Genomic DNA, 27818 nt, shown 5'->3' on the forward strand with positions numbered 1-27818 from the left:
GCCGTGACCCTGCTCTTGACTCAGAATGCCCGTTGATCAGGAGTGCCACTAGTCTTCCAGACCACTTGGAGAACTCCTATTTTCCCCTCAAAACCCAGACACAGTAACCCACTTCTGCGAAGACAAGCAGAGGAAACCATCTTGCCCTGCCTTTGTACCCTGTACACATGTTCCCCATATGACTACCCCATGTTATAATGATTTGTATCTGTGTAGATTTCTCCTATTAAACTGTAAGTGTCTTGAGATCAAAAACAATATCTTTCCATCTCTGTTGCTTCTGTACCCAGGAATGTGCCTGTCATAAAGTAAGTATTCAACAAACGCAGGTATAAATGCAAACAATAAACCACTGCTATATTTTTTTTAAAAAAGAAAGAAACGGCTTTGAGAACACATGAGGAAAACTTTTGACTTGACTGTTACCTTTGAAAATCTTTGTGATGTTTGAGAAAGACTGGCAATGTCTTCGAGATCCAGATAGGAAATGATATGCAGCAGCAGACTGTCTGAGAGCCGTTCGAGGTAGTCTAATTTACCCTCGCACAAATTGAAGACATAGTCCAATATTTTTGCACCGAATACTAAGGCAATTTGAACTGTAATTTAAAGAAACCAACAAGCCACCATGATTATCATGCACAGTCACATAAAACCTATGATCATTATCAGTGAGACACAAGCTTTGGGGTACATCCCCCGCCACCGCCCCGGAGTGATGTTAGATTACGTTGAGTCATCACTACTGTCATCGAGGTGCCTGTGGGCCCAATGGCACACATTTGTGATGGAATCGTTTCCAATAGTCACCCCTGTCCTGAGATCAGAATCTTTTAGGGACACTCACTGTTTAACATAGTGATGGATTATAGCCCCTTGATCTCATCAGCACCAAATTCCAGTCCAGACAGCCAACTTGACCAGTTTCAGCATCGTCTGTCATGCCTGTCCTGGCAATCTCCCTGACTGGGCACAGTGGCTGGCCCCTGCGGGTTTTCTACCGCCCCTTCTCTCCCCAGATCGGTCTGAAACCCATTACTATCTCTTAATTTAATTTTTGTTCTCTTATAATGCTACACGTTATTTCTCCACCAAACTCTTACCTTCCTTTTTTCCATCTTTCATCCCTATCTTTACACAATAGAAAGAAATAAACAGGCAAAGAGAAAACTAGACGATTAGTTCATGAAAATTGTCTCAACTTTTGCCTCATATTTCTCATACCTTTTCAATTATTTCCAAATTAAGAAATAGTTCACAAAGAATCAGCCAGTATTACGGTCTGCTTAATATGTTCACTATAAGAAAAAAAATGAGGTTTGTTTTGTTTTGTTTTACCCCAGCTCGCTGAATAACCAAGAAATGGCTAACAAATAACAAAACATGTTTGGAGGGAAACATACTCAAATTTGAACAGTGGTTAAATCTAGGTGGTGACTTTTATTTTCTTCCTTTTGCTTATCGGCATTTTCTAATCTTTCCATTGACCAAAAAAAAAAAAAATATTCTGAGATGCCCTAAATTAAATTACAAGTGGAAGGAAGAGACAGGAGAGGTTACTCCGTTAGCAACTGCAGGCCAAAGCCAACAGAAGACTCCTTCCGCCCCTGAATGTATGTACAAACTTTGAACTAACTTTCAGGTGGCTGTTTCTGAGATTGTCTCGAGAATAACTGACCACCAAATGCCACAGCGTCTTGCTTACGCATTAACTGTCTGGACCGCTGCCCACAACCAATTCAAAGAGCAAATGCTCCTCCTTACAGATGGATGGCGGAACTACGTGCCTGTCCCAGAACTAGCCCGGCTTCACCTGCTCCTGCCCCCTTTCTCTATGGCCAATGTAAATTCCTTCCAAACAACTTACATTTTTCTTCCCCAAACTCAATGTATAAAAGAGCTCTTCCTTCCCTGAGCTGGGGACAATCCGGACGGCTTAGACGGCTCACCCCAGGACCTGGTCCTTTTTCTGGCTGTCATATGGCTCCATAAACCCCTTCTTTTAGAAAAGCTTTCAGCCCTGAAGGTTTTTGTTTACCACTACAATAAACCCATATTACCAATTTTTTTTTTTTTAAAATTCTAGGAAGGAAGGAAGAGAGAGAGAAGGGGAAGGAAAAGGGAGAAAAAAAATATAAGAATTACTTCCAAAATAGTTGCTCTGTAATTGGCTAGAGATTTATTCACAGATGGAGAAAAAACAAAAAAAAAACAACAAAAAACAAAAAAAAAAAAACGGAAAATTCAACTTAAGGTGGCTTAACAAATGGGGCTTTTCTTTTTTCTCACACACTTAGATTCTGGAGGTAGGCCATGATGACCGGTGCAGGAACTCCATCATGTCATTTATGTCCCAGGGTCCTTTTATCCTTCTGTTCCACATTCTTAGGATGTGGCTCTCATCCTCAGGGTCACTCTAAGACGGTCCCTGTTCCAGGACATCACGGCCACAGCCCTAGCCCAGGGAGGAAAAAGGGCGGAGCGAGAATGGGCAGGGAAGCTTCCCTGTCTGAAGGCACTTTCTAGAAAGCTCTGTGAAGGAACTTCAGCTCACATCTTACAGAGCAGAACTGGGTCACACGACCACATCTTCAAGGTAGGTGGGAAATATAGTCTGTCTTATGAGGAAAAAATGAAATAAAGAAAACACTAAAGAAAGTAGAAAATGGGAACAAAATAAAAAAGCAAAGAAAAAGTATGAAGAGATGACAGCGCAAAGTAAGATGATAGTAATTACAGGTATAGTAGTAATCACGATCAATGTAAATGAACTAATTACTCCAGGTGAAAGACCCTCGGATAAATAACACATGCATACACATGCAAATAAGTCTGCCTATGTGCTATTTATAAGAGATGCTTAAAAAATAATGATATGGAAAAGTAAAAGGAATAGTACGAAAAAATAGACCAATTCAAACCAAGAGAAAGCTGATATAATTATGTTACTATTAGACAAAACATACTTTAAAGTAAAGCTCACTATTGGTGATAAGGAGGACCATTACTTAATGATAAAAGGAATAATTCATTAGGAAGATTTAATACTTCTAAACTAGTATGCCCCTCAAAAATACACAGAGCAAATGCTGATAGAATTATGATGAAAAAAATGATAAATCCTCCACTGCAGTGGGAGATTTTATAATACCCCAATCAATACTTGATACACCAAATAGAAAAAAAGTTAGTGAACATATAGAATATTTGCATAATGCTATTAATTAGATTTATTCAATGGATTTTGCTATAGATTTGAATGTTTACATTCCTTCAAAATTCGTACTTTGAAACCCAGTCCCCAATGTGATAAGATTTGGAGAGAGAGCCTTTGGGTGATTACGTCATGAGGGCTGAGCCTGCACGAATGCAATTAGTGGGCTTATAAAAGAGACCCCAGAGAGCTCCCTGCCTCTCCCACCACGTGAGGACACAGTGAGAAGATGGCCATCTGTGGACAAAGAAGGGGGTCCTCACCAGACACCGAATCTGCTGGTGTCTTGATCTTAGGACTTCCCACACTGCAGAACTGTGAAAAATAAACGTTGGTTGTTTAAGCCACTCAGCCTTTAGTATTTTTACTAGCAGCTCTAGCGAACTAAAACAGACAACAGAAAGAGCCCTGCACCTAACAATTAGAAGAATTACTTTCAATTCATGTCAAGTATACATGGAATATTTGTAAAATCTGACTATGAATTGTTGGGCGATACCCAACAAAGGGCTGCTACCACATAGGGCCAGGTTCTCTGATCATAATGGAATACATTTAGAAACCAATAATAAAAATGTAATGAGCTTGTATTAGTGTGCGAGGGCTGCCATAGCAAACTACCACACACTTGGAGGATACACGACAGAAATTTATTTCTCACAGTTCTAGAGGCTGGAAATTCAAGATCAAGGTGCCAGCAGAGTAGGTTCCAGTCTGAGGCCTTACCTCTTGGCTTGGGGGTGGCCGCCATCCCACTGAGTGCTCACATGACCTCTTTTTTGTAAACTGTCTGGTGTCTCTTCTTATAAAAACACTAGCCCTCATCTTCATGACCTCATTTAACCTAATGACTTCTTAGAGGCCCAACTCCAAATACAGTCACCGAGGGCTTCGATATAAGAATGTTGGGGGAACCCCCTGAAACATTTGGAAAATTTAAACACCGTTCCGAATAATTCATGTGTCAAAGAAACGTCATAAATGCAATTAGTAAATATTTAAATCCAACAGACAAAGAAAATTCTAAATAAAATGCATGGATCCAGTGGTTAAAGAAGAGAATATAATTGTAATTACAACGGAGACTTCAAAAAATCATTACACCAATTACTTTAAAATCAGACAAATTGAACAATCTTCTAGAAATATATAATTTACCAATTCTGCCTTAAGAAAAAATAGAATACCTGAGATACTGTAACCAGTAAGTAAATTTAATTCACTAATTGATTAAAAAAAAAAACACCTCAAGTAAAGCTTTAGGTATACGCTGTTTTACAAGTTATCTTCATAAACTCTCAAAGAACAGACAATACATATCTTATATAATTTGTTCCAAAGAATAGAAATAGAAGGAAAGCTCCAATGTAAATTATGAGGTTGCTATGACTAGCAACTATGGTGACCACAAGGAAAACTGTATATGAGACATTTCTAAATAAAATATAATTCTAAATAAAGTATTAGGAAATTTAATCTATTGACATTTAAAAAAATAAATAAACTGTGACCGGTAGAGTTAATCCCAGGATGATCCAAGAATGGAATAACTTAGGAAGATGTATTAAATTAAAATCATTCACCATTTTAACAGATAACAGGAAAAAAATGATCATCTCAAAAATGTAGAAAACTATTTCATACAATTCTAACATCTGTTTATGAATAAATACTTCTAGAAAACTAATAATAAAAGGGAAGTTGTTCAATCTGATAACCTGACATAGGGTAGTTACCAAAAACTTTATAATAGTAGCAATAATAATAACAATAATATATGGATTTGTATAATATTCAATATTTGCCAAGTACTGCCCTAATGTGTGTTTATATAGTATGTGTATCATATATATGGTCATTCAATCCTCATAGTAACTCTATGAGATGGGTACTATTATTACTACCCTCTTATAGAGAGAAAGACGAAGAATACAGTGGATAAGTGGCTTACTCATGGTCTCATACTGAGAAAGATCACAGAGTGAAAACTAGGATTGAATCAAGCAGTTTGCTCCACAATGCATCTCCTAATCATTATGTTATATGGCCTTTAATGTCAGGCCTAAGGCTTCTAGAATGCTAGTTCTCACCATTTCTATTCAACATTGTTTTAGAGATTAAAGCAAGGGGAAAAAAAAGGAAGATATAATAATGTATCAGGGTTAGAAAGCAACGAAAAACTGCCATGACTGCTGATGATCTAAATACCATCATACAAAAGTCAAGAAATTTTACTGAAAAATGATCAGTATCATTTCTCTATATATCTGCAATGAGTAATTCAAAATGATGACCTAATATACATTTATCTTTGACTCATTAATCTCACAAACATATGTTGATTAAATAAGAAATGACCCATGTACAAGGTTATTCATTTGGCATTATTTGTAATACCACAAGATTGGAAATAACCAAAATTTTTTTTATTAGGATTCTGGTGCATCCACACAAATAAATACTATGCAGCTATTAAAGAAAAAAAAATCTCTGAAGGCATAAAGTGTTCTCCTGGATACAGAGGTAGAAAAGTACAAAGTTGACCAGGAGGAGTAGAATGCTACCATTTGTATAAGAAGAAACACTGGAAGGACACAGAAAAACAAATCTAAGTGGTTAGTGGTGGGCAAGAGAAGGAAGGGTAGAGCAGAAAAAGATGAAAGCAAACCTCTGAATGCACATGGTTTTATAGTTTTAACTTTGGAAACAGGTTTTACATAATCGAAACTTAAAATCAAATTTATTAAACAATTTTTTAAGCATTCTAGTCTTAGCTACAAAAAAATATAAGGTGCTTGGGAAGAATTTGAACAAAAGGCACGTAAGACCTTTATGAAGAAAATATTAAAACTTGATTGAAAAACAAAAAGATCTAAATAAATGGAGAGAAACACCATACTCAAAGGATGACAGGTCTCCCCTCAAAAATCCAAAAATTCAATGCAATTCCAATCAAAATCTCAACAGGAATTTTTGCATAGCTTTACCAGCCGATCTTAAAATTTAGATGCGGGGTAACAAGTCAAGAACAGTCCTTGTAAAGACCAGGAGGAGAAGGATATAGATGAATTCATCTTACAGGTAAGAAAACTTACTATAAAGATTTTAATTAAAGCAGTATAGTGTTGGTGTTAAGACAAAGGACCAACAGAACTAAATATCCCTGGAAATGACAGGAAGCTAGAATATGTAAATGATGAGATTAAAAAACCACGTGGAATAATTAAACTATACTATAAACGATGCTAGAACATTGACCAGCCATACAGGAAAAAGTATATATAACCTTTTATCTCATCATATTAAAAAATAAATGAGGTAAGTTAAAGACAAATATATGAGAAAAAATCATGAAATATTTAGAGTTAAACATAGGAGTATATCCTCATAAAGTCTGTGTAGGGATAGATTACTTATACAAAATGCAAAAGTACAAGCCATATAGTGAAAGACTGACAATTTGAACTGCATTAAAATGGTAAACTTCTACATGGTAAATTTCTAAACTGGTAAACCTATATGGGCAAAAGCACACAAAGTGAAAAGATAAGCCAAAAACTTGGTGAAATATCTGTAGCCCATATAACTAAATCGAAGAATTGGTACTCAAAATATGCATATAAAAAAGTTTCTACGATAAATTTTAAAAAACCCATCAACTAGAAGAAATAGGCAAAGAAAATGAATTAGCAATTCTCAGAAGGGAAAATTCAAATGGTCAATAAAGAAAAATATTCAAACTTATTAATAATCAGGGAACATATGAAACAAGTTTGGCAAAGTTAACATGTATCTCTCATTACATCAAATGTGGTGAAAATAAAGAGAACTAACATTTCTCATAAAATGCCAATGGAAGTATAAATTGATGTAACCCACATGGAGAACAGATTGTCGATAGTAAAGTACAAGGGGCACGCATCGTGCAGCTCAATGAATACACTTCTACATCCTCAGCTTAGAGAAACACTCACACATTGCACAAGGATAAATGAAGATTCACTGTTACAAAAAAGTGAAAACCACCTAACTACCTTCAGAAGGGGAAATGAATGAATAAACTATGGTTTATAATAAAATAGAATACCATAACCCATTGAAATGAATGAACTAGATCTACATGTATCAACATGGATAGATCTCAAATACAGTGTTGACTGATTAAACAAAGTTAAAAACCGATATAGTATGATAGCATTTATGTAAATTTTTAAATATAAAAATAGTATATCTTATTTATATAGTTGTAACTATGTATAATAAAATATGCTTTGAAATGATTCCAACTTTAGAAGAGTTAATAGAAGAAGATAGAGGGGAAATAGATAGGTGAGGGGTAGAAATTTGACTATATATGTAACTTGTTTATGATTTTAAAAAATATTAAGTAAAGATGACATTCACTTCAGCATGTATCATAAAACTGGGATAATAAAGATTAATATGGCTCTGAGAAATGATGACACAAAATTAAAACCATTCAAAAAATTAAAACCAGAGTAAATTCTCTGATCACATTCCATTAAGCTTGAAATCAAAGGAAAAAGTAACCAAAAAATCCCAACCTCCTGGAAATTAATAAAATGTTTTTAAATAATATATGAGTCAAAGAAGAACTCAAACTGGAATATAGAAAATATTTTAATCTGGATGAGAATAAAGATACGACTTATCAAAATTTACCTAATATAGCTACAGCAGCATTTAAAGGAAATTTAAGGGGAAAATAGCTGAAAACCAAGATTAAGCTTCCATCTCAAAAAATTAGGAAAAGAACAATGAATCATATCTAAAGAAAGTAGTAGGAAGGAAATAATAAAGGGAAGGACAGAAATCAATAATAAAAGTAAATTTATAAAACTAGAGAAAATCAGTAGAGCTAAAGGTGGGTTTTTTGAAAAAAATTAATAAAACAAATAAACCTCTAGCAAGATTGATCAAGAAAAAAAGGGAGAAAGCATGAATTACCATGATCAAGAAGTGAAAAAGAGAAAGACACTGCAGATACTACAGACGTCGGAAAAAGGATATTCTGAGCAATTTACACCAACATATTTGACAATTTGGATACAATGAAGTAAATGTAACAAATGTTAACTCTGGCTGGTTAGTGGTGATAGGTGTCTGCAATATTAGAACCTTTAAATTCAGAAATATCTTAGGTTATTTCTGAATTTAAAAACTTTTAAAGGGCAAGGTATAGAACACAAGGTATAAAATTCTCCTTTTTGCGTTAACGTAACATATTTTGTGGATATGCACAGACCATTTCTGGAAGGCTATGCAAGAGACTGGCTCCCAGGTGCCTCATAGTGCTTCTGCCCCTATCACTCTCCCGCCCCACCCTCCACCCACAGAACCCCACCCCAGGTCTGCAGAAACTCTGGAAATCCAGGCTGAAGACAAGGAGTGGCTGATTAAAGAGGGCAAAGAAGGAGAAGAGTTGACTAAGAAGTAGTGGCTAGGTGTAAGAAAATAAAGTCCAAGGTCAAAGGCTGAGACACAAGCCTGAAAAAAGGACCTAGAAGAAATGGATTATGGATCCACACGTGGGGCTGGGAAGAAGATGAGGACTGTTCTTTCCCACTTCCTGATTCCAGGTGGAACAGTATTCCTAGGATTGAGGACTCAGGCCAATATTTCAAGATATTAATATTTATTAGTATTACCAATTTTCCATTATAGTCTCCATTTCAAATACTCAGTCCCATTCTCCCAATGAATCATTTAATGTCCAATTTTAAAACACTGACACCAAAACTATATCTTCCACATTTCTTTTCACATGCAATAGCAAAAAAAAGAAAAAAAGAAAAGAAAAAGAAATCAAAAAAGAAAAAGAAACAAAACTTTGTCATTTGGTTCAGAAAGTATGGGTGTCGTCATTTGGTTTTATCACAGGGATTTTTGTGGATTGGCCTAAATACTTAACCACCACTTATAAATCATTCAAAGATCTAAGCAAACAACTTAAAAATGGACAACTAACTTTAAAATGGACATAAGTTGGAAAACAACTTATTTTAAAAGTGGATTCAGTATCAACCCATGACTCAGAAGTTTTAGTTGAGTTTATAATGGCACGTTTTTGCCTTAAACCAAAATTAAAAAATATTTCCAATAGCTAATTTCCTGGTTATTTCTATTTATTTAACTTGGCGTGGAGTGGGGCGGCAGAGGAGGATCTATAGCTGTTTCCTCAGATTTTTGAAGTTCTCAGAGAAAAAAATTTCAAAATTCACAGACAATTGGACTAAGAATACAAACACGCAAATTACAGAAAGATTATAAATGGTAATTAAACACAACAGGAGCCTCAACTTACTTGTTATCGGGAAAATGTTAATTAAACAAGATACTAATTTCACCATCTGACCGGAAAAGAGGAAGAAGAGTAGCAATATATAATTAGTGATGGCAAAGGTTTTAAGAAAACTGTATCCTGTTGGATGGAGTATAATTAATTAATCCATTAATTAATTAATACATTAATAATCAATACAGCTTTTTTTGGAGGGCAATTTGTGAGTAATGAAGCCTAATTTTATGAATAAACATTGAAATAATGTAAATCATCCAATTTAAAAATTCTTTTTTTAATTCTTAAATTTAAAAATAGCATAAAATAGCAATAAAATTCTTAAATTTAAAAATAGCATAAATATAAAGTTGGCAAAATTATAAAGGTGAAATAAGTTGTAAACGGCGTTTGTGCTGCATCTCATGACAGTGCTACTCAAGCTGGTTAACAGAAATACTATCCTTTGTCAAGTTAATCTTAATTTATATGAGGTTTTCAAGAATTCACTCCTCAAATAAAATACTCCATGTCTATCAAAAGTTATAATACATATCTTTGGACCAACAATTCCATGTCTACAAATCTAAGTTACTGACATTCTCATGTAAGTGCAAAGAAAATATGTCCTAGAATGTGCCTGAAGGGTTTTGAATATGCCCATCAATTGAGGATTGTATATTTGTACGATGGAACGCCAGTATTGGAAAAGAATGGGGTATTTCTTCACGTATGCAAACATAAAAATGTTCATAATCTATTAAGTGCAAAAACAAATTCAAGAACTAAAGATTCTATTTTTATAAACAAGCACACACACAATCCAAAACAGAAAGAAATCAAATGCAAATGACACTATTTATAGTAGTTATCTCTAGGGAATAGAGCTTGGAGGAAGAGAGAGGGAATTTTAAATTTTAAAAACTTTAATAGCTAGAATTTACTGAGTACTTATCATGTTTTAGGCAAATTCTAAGTACCTCATTTCAATTACTCCTCACAAGGCCCCTATGACATAGATGCTATTATTATTTCCATTGTCAACAGTTAAGGAAACTAAGGCCCAGAGAAATTAAATAATTTCCCCAAAGTCAGATATCTAATGGATTTTGGAGCCAGGATATAACCAGAGATAGTCTACATTAAGCAATATTTTTAATTGTCATGCAAATAGTTCTCTGTACTTGGTAGTGTATGACTGACTTTTTAAATAATAAACATGAGCCTACAACCATGCTACCCTGAACAAGCTCGATCCTGTCTGATCTGGGAAGCTAAGTAGGGTCAGGCCTGGTTAGTACTTGGATGGGAGACCACCTAGGAAGACTAGGTGTTGTAGGCAAAAGAAATAAAAAATAAGGGATTGTAAGCTGACAAGTTCCTTGCAAACTGTGAGGTCAACCAAGGGTTGCCTTGCCTAAAAAAATAATAATAAATAATAAACATGAGTTTTGTTGTTTAAAAATGCAAACCTAGGGGGGAAATTCAGCAATGTTTTTGATGTTGCCATTTAGGCTGTTGTAACATAGATCACTGTGGTAGGCAGAATAATGCCCCTCCCTGACAAATGTCCCATATACCCTAATCTCCAGAACCTACGACTATGTGACCTTACATGGCAAAAGGGACTTTGCACATGTGATTAAAGTTCTCGAGATAGAAATACTATATCCTGGATTAACTAGGTGGGCACGATGTAATCACAAGAGGCCTTAGAAAGGAAAGAGGGAGGCGGGGAGGTCAGAGTAAGAAGAAGAAGCGACCACTGAAGCAGTCAGAGTGAGAAAGACTGGACCAGCCATTCCTGGCTTTGAGGATGGAGGAAGAGGCCACAAGGCAACGAATGCAGGTGGCCTAGAATCTGGAGGAGGCAGGAAACAGAGTCTCACGTAGAGCCTCCAGAAGGAACAGAGTCCTACCGATACCTTGATTTTATCCCGATGAGACTTCTGAACTCCAGAAATGTAAGACAAGACATTTTAATCATTTAAGCTACTAAATTTGTGGTAATTTGTTACAGCAGCAATAGGAATCAATAGTAATTATGAGAACCAATTACTAATAATTAATTATTAATTTAATAAAGATATACTCTGCTTATACAATTTTAGAAAATTCTCTACATGGAAAGTTTGGATTTCGTTGCGAGCTGAATCGTGCCCTCCCCACCTCTGCCAGATTTCTATGTTGAATTCCTAAACCTCAGTCCCTCTGAGTGTGGCTGTACTGAGAAATGGGGGCTGTAAAGAGGTAACTAGGTTAAATTGGATCAGATATGATGGCTCTAGTCCCATCTGACTGGTATTCCTATCAGAGGGAATTTGGACACAGATACCACAGATGGGCATGCTCACAGAGGAAAGGCCAGGCGAGAACACAGCAGGAAGGTGGCCGTCTGCAAGCCACGGAGAGAGGCCTTAAAAGAAATCAGCTGTGCAAGCACTTTGATCTTAAACTTTTAGCCTCTAGAACTGTGAGAAAATAAATTTCTGTTCTGTAAGTCACACAGTCTGCAGGATTTTGTCATGGCAGCCCCAGCAGACTAATGTAGATTTATATGATTTATGCCTTTAGTCAACTTATAACCCAGGGTATAAAAATACTAGTAAGAGCTAAAATTTACTCCTTGTGCTTTTATATAAATTTAGAGTCATGAAAATATGGTTTGAGCACAGCAATTTCATTTTCATTATTTTAAACAATATTACTTTATCAAAAAATATATCTTCGTTTATTTTAACAGACATATACTAAGTGCCTACCATGTAGTTGATCTTGAAAACAGAATGATTAATGAGACATGGTCCCTGAGCTTGAAAAACCATCTTAAAATTATCTGGTAGTGTAATTTTAATTTTGGTGTAAGATTCCCCTCCCCTCTGCCCCCAGAACAAAATATTGATCAGAAACCTGAACTCTGTTGGGACCATGATTTAGAGAGGTCTGTTTCAGAGTTTACCTTTGTACCTCTCTAAGCGTTCTCTCAAATCCTTCACACAACAAATTATCGAGCTATGTACCTGGCATGGTTCTAGGTGGGAGCTTAAGACCCATCAGTAAGCAAAGCAAAATCCCCACCCTAATGCAACTTACATTCCAGTGACACGGACAGACAATAAACAAGTAACAGAGAGTACGGCCTGTGGTGCTCAGTGTTGCGGGAGATGTGGTGTTCCAGGACAAGGGAGGAGATGGTGATGGTTTACACAGTGGTCAGGGAAACATTCTCTCATAAGGCATATTCAGCAGAGACTTGAATGTGGGAACATCCAGGGAAAATACATTCTTAACAAAGGGAATGGCAGGTGCAAAGGCCCTGAGGTGGGAGCATGTTTGATTTGTGCAAGAAACACAAGGGAGGCCAGTGAGCCGGAAGCAGTGTAGGCAAGAGGGGAGAAGGGCTGGAGATCACTGTCAGACTTGGATTTCTACCCTACGTGAGACAGGAAGCCATTGAAGGTTTTGAAGCAGACAAGTAACGTGCCCTGATATACGTTTTGAAAAGCTGGTTTTGGCTGCTTGCTGAAAACAAACTATTGAGGGGCGAGGGTGAAATCATTCTGTTTTCAAGAGTGAGACTAGTCAGAAGGCTAGTTCGATCATCTGGGTGAGGGGTTGTCACTGGCTGGATCAAAAGTGGAAATGGTGAGGTGCATTTGTGTATTAGTTATCTACTGCTGCATAACAAATTACCCCCAACTTTCTGGCTTAACACAACAGACATTTATTATCTCACAGTTTCTGAGGTTCAGGAATCTAGAAGTGGCTTAGCTGGATGGTTCTGGCTCAGGGTCTGCCTCTCAGGAGTCTATGGGTGTCATGCGTGTGCGTCATCTGAGGCCATGACCAAGGCTGGGGAATCCTCTTCCAAAGAAGCTCACGCATGTGGCTGTTGGATGGAGGCCTCAGGTCTTCACCACGTGAGCTCCTCCACAGGGCCCCCTCGAGATGGAGTAGCTGGCGTCCTCCAGAGCAAGTGATGAAAGAGAGAAAGACACAGAGAAAGGAAGAAAAGAGAGAAAGACAGATGTTGCAGGGTCATTTATAACTTAATCCCGAAAGTGACATATTGTCACTTCTGCCAAATTCTGTTGGCTGCTCAGCTAACTTAGGTACAGTGTGGGAGGGAATTACACAAAGGTGTGAATACTGGGAGGTGGGCATCTTCGAGAGTGGTCTTGGAGGCTGCTTACCACAGTTCAGATTCTAGTTTGGTTGATGGATCGAATGTGGCATGTAAGAAAAAGAAAGGAACCAAGATAAGTATAGAATCTTTGGCTGACTTTTGGGAAGGGGCGTAGGAGAGTGAAGGGGACTATCGGGAGCTATTTTGGGACATGTGACGTTTGAGAGCCTATTAGATATTTAAGTGGAGATGGCAAGGGGGCAGCTCGATAAATATCTGGGTGTGGAGTTCCGGAGAGAGATGCAGGCTGGAGATAGGGGCTTGTCTGTTTACAGATGGATCCAATCCCTCTGTAAGACAAGAGGCCCAAGAGCTAAACTCTGGACCCCTGGATCTAAATGTGGAGAGATAATGGGGAGCAGCAAGGAGACTGGGAAGGGACCAGTGAGGCCCAAGCTAAGTGCTGCTGAGGGGACGAAGAAGTAAGAGTAAGCCGGTTCTGGTCCTCTGCCACAGCTGCCACCAGGGATGACCCAGGTTTCTGGAGACGTGATGCCGATGTGTAGGATTTCAGCAGGAGAGAAATTTTAGATGAGAAAAACTTGGAGGGGGAGGTGGTCTTGGGAATATGACGAAGGGGATGGGAAAAAATAAACACAGTCATACATTATATTCTCAAAAACAGCAAACAACAATAAAGAGCTGACTGCGATCCAGGCGCCATTCTGACCGCTGCTCATGTGTTGGGCCATTGAATGGTCACAGAAACCACAGAGAGTAACCTTTTATCCCCAGGTACACGTGGAAGAGAAAATGGGCACACGGCATGGGGAGGGTGACCTGCGGTCACACAGCTGTGTGGAGGCAGCACAGAGATTCAAACCCAGACCCCTGACCCCTGAGGCCCACTCAGTGCCACAGCACCCCTCTTTCTGCTGCAGAGAAACCTTTCTGAGGGACACCCCAAGAACCAAGGGGAGGAGGGAGACAGACAATAGTTTGGTTTGGAGTTCCCTCTGCTGGGGCTCTGATGCTGTAGGATAGTGGTCCCCAACCTTTGTGGCACCAGGAACCAGTGTTCCTATGAGAATCTAATGCCTGAGGATCTGAGGCGGAGCTGAGGAGCGGCTGCAGATACAGAGGAAGCTTCTCTTGCTGGCCTGCCGCTCACCTCCTGATGTGCGGCCCAGGTCCTAACAGGCAAAGGGCTAGTACAGGTCCCCAGCCCAGGGATTGGAGACCCCTGCTGTAGAGGTCCATAATGTGAGACACCAGAGCTTTTGAACTTCGGGGCCGAGTTAATTTGGTACCTCAGTGCTGCTCCTGTAGACAGACCACTAGGCAGTCCTGAGCTGTGCAACTCTCAAAACGGCAATTTTAAAAGCCTGTTTGGGGGCACTCCTGGACGGAGTCCCTCCACTGGCCTCTGCAGGCTTGATGGCTCAGCAGGGAGCCAGACCTCAGTCCCGCCTTTCAATTCTCACTTTATTGTCTATTCTCCCAGGATCAGGAAACCTACCAGTGGTTATCCTAAAGCTGCTGCTGCCTCATCCCCCCCGCCCCCACTATCTTGTCAGGGGCCAGTGTGTTGGAGGTGCCTGGGGCAAGCAAGAGACAGGTGAGGATCTGGCCTTTAAGCCTCTGTTCAGAAGACAATGGCCTCCAATGGTCCAGCCAAACCCTCATTTCCAGAGTTTTGTAAAAGTCAATCAGAAAATCACATGATCTGTCCACAAATATTAGACACTCACTAGACATATAGCTCTGGGTGAGGTACTACAGGCTTAGAAAATAAAATGGATCCTAACTTGAAAATAAAAAGTGGTTTCTATAAGATTATTTTATAACCATGTATCTCTGCAAAAACATGTCTATTCCACAATTAAATAAAGAAGGGCTGGACTGAAATGAAAAGCAGACAGTTTTTCCTCAACATGGTTCTTTTTAAGCCAGTAATGAATTTTATAAATACTTGCTATAAAGGAGTTAAAGAACAAAGATGTGTACAATATCAGGAACTAAAAACAATCCATCCAGACATTTAACTAGTTAAGGAAACAGAACAAAATCAAACCTACTCTCTCCTACAAAAACAACTGTTACATGACATAATGTTAAACAACAGGATGTTTTTAAAGAATGTTGATCATCAAAGATCCACCCAGAGTGTGCCTTTTAAAAATAAGATTAACATGCTCGATTTTTCGATTTTTCGGCTTTCAATGCTTAGTCCTGGCGATGTCACCCTGGAAAGTCACATCTATGCTGAATTTCATTTGTGAGATGGGGACAATACTATTTTTTTCACAAGAATATTGTAACAATAAAATGAGAACATGTATATGAAAGTGTTTGATATTAAAATTAATAATGTTAACTACTCTTAATGAAATAAGAATCTATAAAGTGACTTCCAGCTTTAAAATTTTATTATTCAGGAATAATTATTAAATAATAATTATTAAGGAATAATTATTAAACTAATAATTATTATTAGTTTAAGAGTCCTTTTACAAACACATACTGAGGTAGTAGAGGATGAAATAATGTAACAACTGAGATTTGCTTCAAAATAATCCAGTGGGAACAGTAAGGTTATGTACCTTTTTGGATACATTCTGAATATTGTGCAAGCTTGGTTATGGGTACGTGAGAGTTTTTAAAAAATCTTTTTGTCTACTTTTTAAGATTGAAATGTTCACATTGAGAAGGGAAAAAGCATAGGGGAAACTGGAGGGCAATTTATATTAAGTCTAAGTATTTACTTGATTTAAGACAACTTCTCAAGCAAATCTTGATATTAAAAAAAGATAGCAATTTTAAATGAATGCTAAACTATATCAGAGTTGATGGATTTGATCATTTGATTATGTTTTTGAATATCTTTTAATTTATTTCTCACTAAAGGAAACCCATTTTAATTAAATATTCACATATTAAATAAAGATTTTAATTAAGTGTTTTAATTAATATTTATTTAATATTAAATCATTAAATAAAGCAAAAAATTATATTTATATGATTTAAGATTATTGATGGAATCTATGTGTAACCTGAAATCTTAAACACTTTATGTAATTTTTCCCCAAAGAAATTTTAGAATATTTTAACAATTTTCTATCTAAGAACCCAATGTTCTATATCTACTATATCTAATTACATAATGTCATATCCATATGTCAAATGATATCTTTGATACGGCTCCGACAAAATCTATTACTAATTAAAGGGAACTTGACAGCAATAAGTACATAACACCTTCCCTTACCTTGAAGATGCGAATTCTCTAGAAAGTATGGATGAGGTTCTTTTACTTCTCCAGGTTTTGCTGATCGATACTCACTTCTCAGAGAGATCTTCCACCATCTAAAGATGACCTGTGATTGAATAGAAGGTGCTAGGAATTAAAACTGATTTCAATACCAACAGCTACTTTTAGGTCTGGAGTTTCGAAAAATCCCTGTGGAAGGCACAGAAGGCTCTGGGCCCAGCATCAGCTATAACTTTGCAATCTGGCATCACATCAAATTAGAAGCAAGGTCTGTGCATCGGTGAACATTTTCCTTAGAAATTAGAGTCACAAGATCAAAGTACTGGAGGGAATCTTAAAAATCTAGCAAGTCGATTCATGTTAAAATCACCCGGAGCCAAATGGCTGTTTCTTGAAGATCTCTGAGGATATAGATACTCTAACTAGGGGAGCCAATTCTCCACTTTCCTGCCTCCCTCCCGCCTACAGGGCAGATGCGATCGGTGGGTGTTTTTCTTCCAGAGAGCGTCAGTTACATGGACAAGGCCAGGGAAAGCACTATTGTGCATCGTCTGATGCACGAAAATGTCATTACAAAGGACACTTCCTGGTAATGGGTCTGCTGTCAGTGCACTTGACTTCCACAAGCATTTTGGTTTGTCTGCAGCAAACCTCATTTCCATGATGACAGGCTGCACTTTAGTTCTATGTTGATTTCATAGCAGTGTCAACTACCAGGCCTGATGAGAAGCCCCTTAAAGCTTTTCCAACTTAGCTCACATTTTTCAACCTGTAATGGAACTGGGTAGTTACTTAAAATGACAAAACTCCCATCAACTTGAACAACAAACCAGACTATTCCTACACTAGGGCTACTGGGAAAGTGATTAAAGGGACAAAAGTGCAGAGAAACTGGTCGGCTTCCCAGTTCTGGGTTCTTCCCTTATAAGGGAGGCCAGGTAAGGTTAAAATTACATTCAGGTAGGCCCTGCCCGAGGCAAAATTGTTAAACGCAGATGAAAACTTGCTATGGGCCCTCCCCCTTACAGTTTCTTCTCCCTCATCCCCACCCACCCTAGCAGTCCCTGGGGTCCTCACATGTTCTGGATGCGCTTTCTTGGGCCACTGCCCCGGTCACTACCAGTTCTCAGACCCCTGTCCCTAGGGCCTTCTCGGTGCTGGTCCGGGGACGCCCAGGCTTCAAAGTGCCGGACCCTCCTCCTTCCTCCTCACAATCTCCCTTGCCGCCTCAGCCAGCTTCCCTCTCCTTCTGCCCTATCGCTTCTTGAGGGCCTCCTCCTCCCTTCTCCCCGCCGCCCCCCTTCCCTGATGTCCCAGAGATAACCGAGCTCTCAGGAAGGAGACTTTTTATACTATCTCACCCAGTACCCTGCCCAACAGAAAGCAAGTCCTCAAGAAATACTTGCTGACTGAATTAAAGGAGGGTTTTCATTTAGATTTTGCTCTAATCACACGTGCAACCCTGGTGTCTCTTCCTCTTCTTACAAGGACACCAGTCATGTGGATAAGGGCTCCACCTTTATGACTTCATTTAATCTTAATCACCTATTCAAAGGCCCTGTCCCCAAATACAGTCACATGGGGGGTAGTTAGAGCTTCAACATAGAAATGTGGACTAAAACAATTTAGTCCATAACAGGGGATGTCAAGTATTACAGTAGGAAACACATGAATTTGGAGGAAGGCAGGCCTGACTGATTGATTTACTCTCTCTGCACTTCAATTTTCCTTTTCATTCCCTATTAAATATTAAAATCAATAATAAATATCATAAATAATATTGCCTTTCTATTGAATGACGATGCCAGGCAACCCGAATCTAATGCCGTGTTCTTTATACCACATACTCTAGAACTTTTAGAACTAAGTGGGAAGTCCACAGCTCAGACAGATGAGCGAAAACTTTCAGAGAGGTTAAGTTAGAAGTGATAGGTCTTCTTCCCCTCGACCTTACTACCAGGCATATGTTACAATGAAAGCAAGTCTCAGATTGAATTCCGCCACAAGAAAGACATTCTTCGCCGGGCAGGCATCACAAGCATCCAAAACAGGCTTCTGGAAGCTGAGTGGAGGTCCCCTTCGCTGTCCTCTTTGGCACTTTATAGGAAGCTCCCCAGGAAAGTTTCTCTCTGGGGCAAGTGCACCTGTATTATAATGACATGAGCAGCTACCCTTCTAGCCAGATCAAGCAACTAGATCCTTGATTAAGTGGAAGATTCCAGAACAAATGACATTCTAGACGGGGTGCCACTCCAGAAACATTATATTACTAAACTTATTTCTTATGTTGCTCAAAAAAAGGCAGAGACACTTGTACATTCTGACATGTCAGCCTTATATCCTGCACATCATTCATTTCATCACTGAAAAATCACTTCTGACATTCCTTATACTAATTAATTAATCCTCTGGTACTGATGCAGAAGATAATATCTGAAGTGCTTGTCCTAATGACCTCTGGAGGGAGGCACCTCAGGCACAGAATGAAGCTAACTTGCCCACATAGATAAGCATCCTGCTGGCCTTCTCTGAGGTATTTAAAGTGAATTACTGAGAATATAGCACTTGCTATGGAAACATGGCTGGCTAGAACCAGAATGCAAGTCTCCTCCCTCCTAACTCATAAAATTGGGGTTTGTTCTAATGCTCAAAGTTTTCTTGATATCCAACCTTCATACCACGACTCTACGGAGCAGTATGCAGAAATCTCACATTCAGATTTACAACTGAGCCTGTCAAGACTTGATTATGTTCCATATGCTGTATTTATTAAAACAGAAAAATCTATGAGACAGGCATTTTCTACCACTTATTGTCACTCAGATTGGTAAAGTTTTTTTTTAAGTGACAAAACTCAAGATTGGCAAGGAGAAGAAAAGTGAGGGTCCTTAATAATCACTGAAGGAGTGTAAACTGGTTTGGCAATACCTATCAGAAACCTTAAGGTCACCAATGCCCTTTGACCCAGATATTGTACTTGTAAGAATTTATGCTAAGGAATTTATCAGATATATGTACAACATTTTTTCTATAAGAATGTTTGCTTATTATCATTAATTATGATAATGAAAAGTCAACCTAAAGGTCCGATAGTTGGAACTAGTTAAATTATTATGGCACTTGTAGATGCTGGAATATCCTATAGCCAATAAAATAATTTGTGAAACAAGTAATAACATAGAACAACGTTAATGATCATTTTTATGTATTTCCAGTAAATTTTTTTAATCAACTTGAAAAGGAACTTACTTTTAAAAGAGAGGTCTCGGATTTCTTGTTAATCCCCCGGCATCTCTTCTGCACAGATTACCAAGGAAAGATGCCAAGACATTTGTCGTTCACCCAGTCAAGGTCCCTAAACCCTAAATCCTTTTTCCGACCCAGACAATGACTCACTAGGCAGCTCTCGAGGGGACGATGGGAAAAAATGGGCCGAACTGGGCGTCTCAGCATTTGAGTATATTTGGACAATGCACACTCCAACCCCTGGTCTGAGACTATGATATTCTCACCACTAGCCGCAGCTCAAAAATCCCGCTACTGGGACAGAAAGCAGACACTCTGGTGTTAGACGATCTGGCTTTAAACTCTGGGCTTTGTCTCTGACAGGATTACACTCTGTCAAATTTCTTAATCTCTGGGTTCAATTTCTTCATCTGCAAAATGGACGTAATGACAAGGCTCACCTCACCAGTTTTCAAGGGATGACATGAGGTAAATCCAGAGCGCCAGCACGATGCCAGATACTATGCTCCAGAGGTAGGTACTTGCCTTTTTCTCCCTCGCTTTCCCCCTGTTCACTCGCTGGTCCGTCCTTCATATTCGAAACAACACACTCGGCCCCAAATACCAAGAGATGGGAACCATGTGTTTTTTTTTCTCATCAATTATCTAACACTATTCAATCATATTTCATCAAGGTCTGATTTCTTAATTGTATTCTCCAAAGATATTTATTTCTACTTTTCACCCAGAGTTGGTATTTGATTTTTCTAATATTTTAAGAATTGCATACTCTTTGCTCTAAGTATTTCCCCAACAGCATAATTAAAGAGTCATTCATCTATCAACTTGATAAACAAAGCTGCTCATGAAGGATTAGGGTGACTTGCCAGACAGAATACACTAAATGGGGCATTCTGAATCTTTCTAAGCATCTGGAAGACATTTGTGTCTTAGCACACAACTGTCTCTGCTTTCTCCTGCAGAGTATTGTTATTCTATCAGATCAAATTTCTCCCTGTTTTGGAAAGCATATGTAATTAGGGGATTTCACAGAGTGTGGTTGAGATACTGTGTCATGGAGAGTTTATGAAATTAGATCTTTTATTAGGTGAAGAAGGATTTTGTTACCTGAACAGCCCACTGAGAAATGGAGAAGCAAGGATTGCAAGGGTAAATTTCATGTAATTTTACCCTTCGGTATTATTCAAAAGATCATACAGCACTGGTATTCCAAAAGGTAGAAAGACATTCTTTTTGGATGAATTATGAAGATGATTTCTTTTATTTCATGGCATATTTAAACTATAAACATTTATGTTTTTGGTGCAAATACACAACATCAAATAGGTGTTCCCCTGTGTATGTATGTTTGGTTCAATTTGTCTAAACACAACAAAACTTAGATTTTCAGCTATCGAAAGTGTTACTCTGGAATGGTAGTAATTTTTATACATTAGGAATAAAAACAACATTATTAATAATAGAAAAGATGAGTCTGAGGCTGAAATGAGAATAAAATAAACTGAAAATTTTAGCAAGGGAGAACTATGTTGAAATATATCTTTCCTTCAATAATTCAGAAATAAAGTTGTCCATAGAGAGTCAAACTTCAGACCTCAAACACAGAGAATGAGATTAGGAACCGGTGGCAGACTTCGCCGGTTGCCACCCAGCATTCATATGCCCACCAGCCTTTCCCAGATCAGCTCCATTTATCCAGCAGCCTCTCTGCATAGAGAATGGGACATACTATATTTGCTGTTTTAATTTAAATACATAAGATAATGCCAACAATTGTTTGCGTCAGTGTTTAAATTTAGAAATAGTTTTAATTGAGCACATCCTTCATTTTGGATGAGCATATCCTTCAACAGATTTCTTAGAAAGGGTCTATAGGAAGTAGAATTTTGTCTGCAAATGTACATATTCTCTTCCAGGTTCTGGTCCTCCGACCACGATTCAGTGTGGGAGCCAGTGGCCAGTGCAGATGAGCTGCAGCTGTGTCCCCGGGTCATGCATTCCCTACTGGCAGCTGCTTCTACAGACCAGCTCTGGCCCTTTCTTGTTGGCAAATTTCTTGCCATCAGCAAACTACTCATTCCTGTTCCTGAGGTAGCCACACCCTCTCCAAAGAAATCTGATTCTCAGCCTTATTAGGGAAGAAAAGGAAAGAATATTCTAGCTATTTACTGTCCACCCTCCCCCAGCATATAGGTTAATAGCTGCTTTTTGCCACTGCTACTTCTAGACCCTGTAGAGCTCTTTTACCCCTTTTCTTAACCATCTTCTATTAATGAATTGACCCTGGTAAAATGTAATAAATAACTCTGGTGAAATAATGGTGTGGCTTTTATCTCTGAGACCTTACTTGAGATACCTGGTATGATCCTCTTGTCATTCATTATGCAGGGCACTTTGTGTGGGCTTTTAATCTGGGGACATATAGTTCATGTCTAGGACATTTTCTTGTGTAATTTTTTTTCTGGAACTCCCTTTTTTCAGATACTGGATCTCATGGTCTAATTTTTTGCTTTAGATTATATTTTTTCCCATATTGTTCACCTCTTACTTTGGGTTCTTTTTTCTCTAGGTGATTTTTTCAGTTTTTTCTTTCAACCCTTCTATTGAGTTATTTTTCCTATCACAGCTTTTATCTTCTAAATCTCTTCTAAATTTTCCGAATGTTATTTTTATCTTGCGTGCTGTTCTTGTTTTATGAATACAATATCTCTTCTTATCCTTCTGAGGATATTACTGATGAATACTTTGTTTTGTCCTTGTGCATTTTTATTTTCTCCAAAATTATATTTCCTGTATTTTGTTGTTGGTGATTTGTTCTGGCATCCCTCAAAAGCCAGCTTATTCTTAGCTGTCCACGTGTATTCAGGAGCGGGGCACACAAGCGGGGCTTGACCAGAGGAGGGCCTCACTGTATATCTGCTGGGGCTCTTTGGTTGGAAGATACTGGCTATTAATATCTTGAGATCTCTTCTCCTGGTCTGGTCTGATTCCCCACAGAAGAATCTTCCAGATCTTTGCCTTGAGGTTATGAGCCTGGCGGCCTGCGGTGTTCCATGCAGAAGTCACAGTGAGTCTCCCAGTTCGGTATGTGGATTTCCACTTAATCCCTGGCCATATTCAGCACTGAGTCTGTCTGTCCCCCGTGGCTTGGGGTCCCACGTCCACAGGATCCCTAGCTTGTGTCAGTCTTCTCCCGGGAGCTGAGGTCAAGCTGTTGAGGGTTGTGCAGTGGAGAGGAGGGCCCAAGAAGAAGGTGGTTCTAACCACGTCTTCAACAGAGTTTCAACCATTTCTACTGTTTTCAGTTTCTTCTTTACCCTCACTTTCCAAGGAATGTGTTTCCATCCATTCCTGAGCCACCCTAATCTGAGATTCTGGGGTGCAAATCTGATTGCTTCCTGGCTTCCCTAGTTTAAATCTCAGCTTTCTCAGGGCTGTTAAATTAGCTACCAGAAGGTCATCTGCTTCGTAGCATGTGAAATTGTTGTCTTTGCTGCCCTTCCCTTTCTCTCTGTTTTTGTGGGTTTGTGCTTTAGAAAAACCTTGTAATTGTCATTTTAGTGGTATTACCAGAGGGAGGGAAGGTATATATTAGTACTTTAACTAGAATGTACTTCTGAGCTGTATTCTTAAGATGTTTAAAATTCTACAGAGAATCTGACATACTATATTTGTCATTTTAATTTAAAAACAGAGGATAATGAAAATGATTAAGTTGGTAGTTGATGTTTAAATTTAGATATATCTATTAAATTTACAATGATTTTAAGACATTTAAAAGTTTAAAAGAGTTCGAGGTACATCTTAAAGTTTCTTTTATTACAACTTTTTAAACATTTGGTTGATTTTGTTAGACTTGTAATTATGTCTTAAGATTTTAGAAATGCTTGAGAAAATAAAATATATTAAATTTGTGATACAGATTGAAATGCTTAAGAGGATTTAATTAAGTTTGTAAATGGCATTTAAATTTAAGAGAATTTAATTTGTTTGAGCTATAAGTTTAATGGCTTTAATTTACAATTTTTAGATGATTTGATTGTTTGTAAACAGTGCTTAAATGTTTAAGGGATTATAATTTGTTAAATGTATAAGCTAATTAAACATTAAAGAACAATGAAAATGAGTGTTTTTAATTTTAATGCAAAATTATTTGATTTATAATTGAATTTACTAGGTTTGTGAGTTGTATTTGAAGATTTAAAGAAAAACAGGTTTTTAATTTCTAACTTTAATTTAATATTAGTGATAAACACAAACAATTGTAATAAATTAAAAATATTTTAATAAATCATAAATTATAAATAATTACAAATAATTGTACAATAGTGTTCCTTAAATCAGATTTAAAAGATTGATTTAGGAATTTGGGGACCACTGGGTGGCCATTAGGAAAAAAAATTGATTTACACCTCATATCAGGATCAATTCCAAAAAGATCAAAGATCTCCATGTAAAAAAAATGAAACCGCACAAGTACTAGAAGGAAAAAAATTGCAAATTCTTTTATTATCTTTCTACGTCTCAAAATCCAAAACCCAGAAAAATTGATAAACTCAACTATGCAAACAACTTCTGCAAGGCAAAGTCTCCCAATACTTCCATTTAAATGGAAATATTTAAAGCAGCTTTGTTCGAAATAGCCCCATATTGGAAACAACCAAAATATCCATCCACATGAGAAACTATTACTCAGCAATAAAAAAAAACTGCTGAGACATGCAATGATATGGTTGAATCTCGAAAGCATTATGTTAAGTGAAAGAAGCCAGATCTGAAAAGTTATATATTGTATGATTCCATATAGGGCATGTTGGAAAAGGCAAAAGTGAAATTAGGTCAGTGGTACCAGGGGACGTGGGTAAGAAGGGGGCCTGACCACAGAGGAACACGAGAGAACTTTTTGGGCTGATGGAAATATTCAAATTAACGGAAACTAAAAAGCGTGATTTTTATTATATTAAAAGCATACCTCAATTAGCCCGAATTAAAAAAAAAAAAATCAAACAAAGACAAAAGAAAAATGATAAACTGGGAAAAACATTTGCAATTAGTTACACAACAAAGGGCTTATCTCCCTTAGGAGTTTGTAAAAACAGAGGAAAGACCAACAAATTAATTTTTAAAATGAACAAAAGACATGAAAACAAAGTCCACGGAGGGGCGGGGGGCGGGGGGGTTCACATGGCCCATAAACACAGGAAAAGATGCTCAATTTCCCTTATAATAATAGAAAAGCGTATTAAAATCACACTGAGATATCATTTTTCATCTATCCAGACTGGTAAATCCAAAAGACTGAAAACACACTCTGTTAGCAAGGCTGTGGAGAAGCAGACACTCGCATCACTGTGGTACAAAAGCTACAGAGAGAAATTTAGCCCTCTCTAATAAAAGTACAGATGGGAAGAGACAGATGATTTATTTAACAAATAGCGTTGCTAGGCTAAGCCATTCATCTAAAAGTAGTAAACCTAAACTCCTACCTCCAGCTACATTCAAAAATAAAATCTAGAAGGACTAAAATATGATAAATGCCAAAAGTGATACTATAAGATTTCAGGGGGAAAAAGTATTACTTTAAAAATGAAAAATAATAATATCACTTTCATTTTACAAAATGGTACAGGAACCACAGATAGCAACTCACTAAGGACGATCATGCATGCCTCCTCACTCTCTGGCTGAAGTTGTGGAATCAGAATTTTAGAGGTGACTGATTAGACCCTGTTATTTTAACTTAATAATTTACTACAGAGGTGGTAGCTATTCGTTTTGCCGCCCTTCCTAGGTCTTGAGACCCAGAAACATAACTTTAAGCAATATTCTTTATAGAAAAATATTCTCTTATAAGAAATCGACCGGAGGTCCTAAAGAATTCACGATTACTGTCATTTTCTCCTTACCATGGCATAACGACTTGGACGTTACACTTCAGAAATAACCTCACATTAGGCAGGTTTTCTGAAAGTGAAACTTGCACAGGATTTTGCACCAAGGAAGGAGAGTAAGAAAACTATACGTACCGACGATAAAAAAAAAAAAAAAATCTTTCCAAAAGAATATTGTATACCAACTATATTTAAATTTAAAAAATTTAACTACATTTAAATTTAAAAAATTAAATGAAAATTAAAATATTTTGAGCACTAATCAATACAAGAAATTTTATATCACACAGAAGTTTAGAAAACAAAAGGTGTATGTTGCAAATTCAAACGTTAGAAGAACTGGGCCACTCTTGCAGCTCCACTGGAAACCCACAATGTTCTAAGTCTGGAGACTGTGGGACCGTTCCCAAGTGCAAAGACAGGGAGTCAGGGCCGCGCCAGTCCCAGTCCGGTCTAACAGTCTTTGCAGAGGCCTGAGCCCAGAACACTAAGGGTGCCTGCCAGATGGGCGTGCTAAAAATCTCAAAGAAACTCAAAGTACTTTACAAACAATAAGATCAACGCCTGCCCCCGCCCCCAAAAAGGCTCTGAACACAGAGGCAAGGGGAACTTTGTTTTTGCATTAGAACAATGCTCCCTTCTGGAACAACGCCCAGGAAAAAATACAATCTGGAACTCTCTCTCTAAAACCTTCCCAGGTCGGGACAGGAAAAGTGACTAAGCAGGTAGGAAGGCTCAGGTGTCTATGGCTGCACAGAGCACATCTCGGGACATACCTGCCTCTGAGCCTGCGAGCTGCTTCTTCGTAAAATTACTATCTACAACGCGAAGGTGTCTATGCTTTCACTCTGGTACAAAATAGTAATCTACTGGTACAACATTTATTTTTTAAATATCCCCCAAGTTTCTGGGTGGGAGCTAGTTACCTTTCCTTTTGTTATTTACTGCTCCCTGTTATACTGCTCTCTGCACATGCATCCTCTGGAAGAGTCCTACCACTCAGCAAGGGCCGCGCCATCGTTTATTTCTGCGCCTTCCTTCAGGCACAGAATTTCCCTCTTCCCTTCGGTTTCTTTTCTTCTTGTTTGTCAAAGGAACACCTGCCACCGAATACTTGCGTCTATGCCCTTTTCAGGGCATATCTGCTAGTCGAGAATAAACACTAAAGCACTTTTGCTTCTGATAATTAAGTATTTCTTAATTATTAAGTATATCAAGATTGGATGTACTTTGTTAAAACCTTCCTTAGCTTCTGTTACGGACTGAACTGTGTCTCCCCCAAATTCCTATCTTAAAGCCCTAATCCCCAATGAGACTGTTTGGGGACAAGGCCTTTGAACAACTAGTTAAGGTAAAATTAGGTCATAAGAGTGGAGCCCTAATCCAGGGTGACTGATGTCCTTATAAAAAAAAAAGAGACACAAGGGTTGCACGTGCACAGAGGAAAGACCGTGAGGGGACACGGTGAGAAAGTGGCCATCTGTAAGCCATGCGGAGAGGCCTCGGGAGAAACCAGCCCTGCCAACACCTGATCTTGGACTTCTAGAAAATAAATGTCTGTTGTTTAAGCCCCCCAGTCTGCGGTATTTTGTTATGGGAGCCCCAGCACGCTGATACAGCTCCCAAAATGCTAATGATAAAATAATAATAGATCTTACTGAGCGACTGCGATGTACCACATGCAGAGCACCTTAGATTTCCGTTTAGTCTTTACAACAACCATTACAACAAACCTAGTATCATTTTCCATTTTATAGATGAATAAACTAAGG

At 38.0% G+C, this 27818-nt stretch overlaps 1 protein-coding gene and 1 pseudogene across 1 annotated transcript in view; one reads left to right on the forward strand and one right to left on the reverse strand.

Moving 5' to 3' along the window:
* The window catches only part of FBXO36 (F-box protein 36), a 70780-nt gene that overhangs the window by 11353 nt on the left and 31609 nt on the right, over positions 1–27818 (reverse strand). The window contains exons 2-3 of the mRNA XM_011364051.2: positions 16907–17015; positions 427–599 (exon numbers count right to left, since the gene is read on the reverse strand). Of these exons, the coding sequence (XP_011362353.1) occupies positions 427–599; positions 16907–17015 (282 nt within the window). The remainder of the gene's footprint in view (positions 1–426; positions 600–16906; positions 17016–27818) is intronic.
* Positions 10736–10854, forward strand: LOC111742399 (annotated as a pseudogene).

The sequence above is a fragment of the Pteropus vampyrus genome, unplaced genomic scaffold (assembly GCF_000151845.1).
Source record: "Pteropus vampyrus isolate Shadow unplaced genomic scaffold, Pvam_2.0 Scaffold93, whole genome shotgun sequence".
In the NCBI taxonomy this organism is placed as follows: domain Eukaryota; kingdom Metazoa; phylum Chordata; class Mammalia; order Chiroptera; family Pteropodidae; genus Pteropus; species Pteropus vampyrus.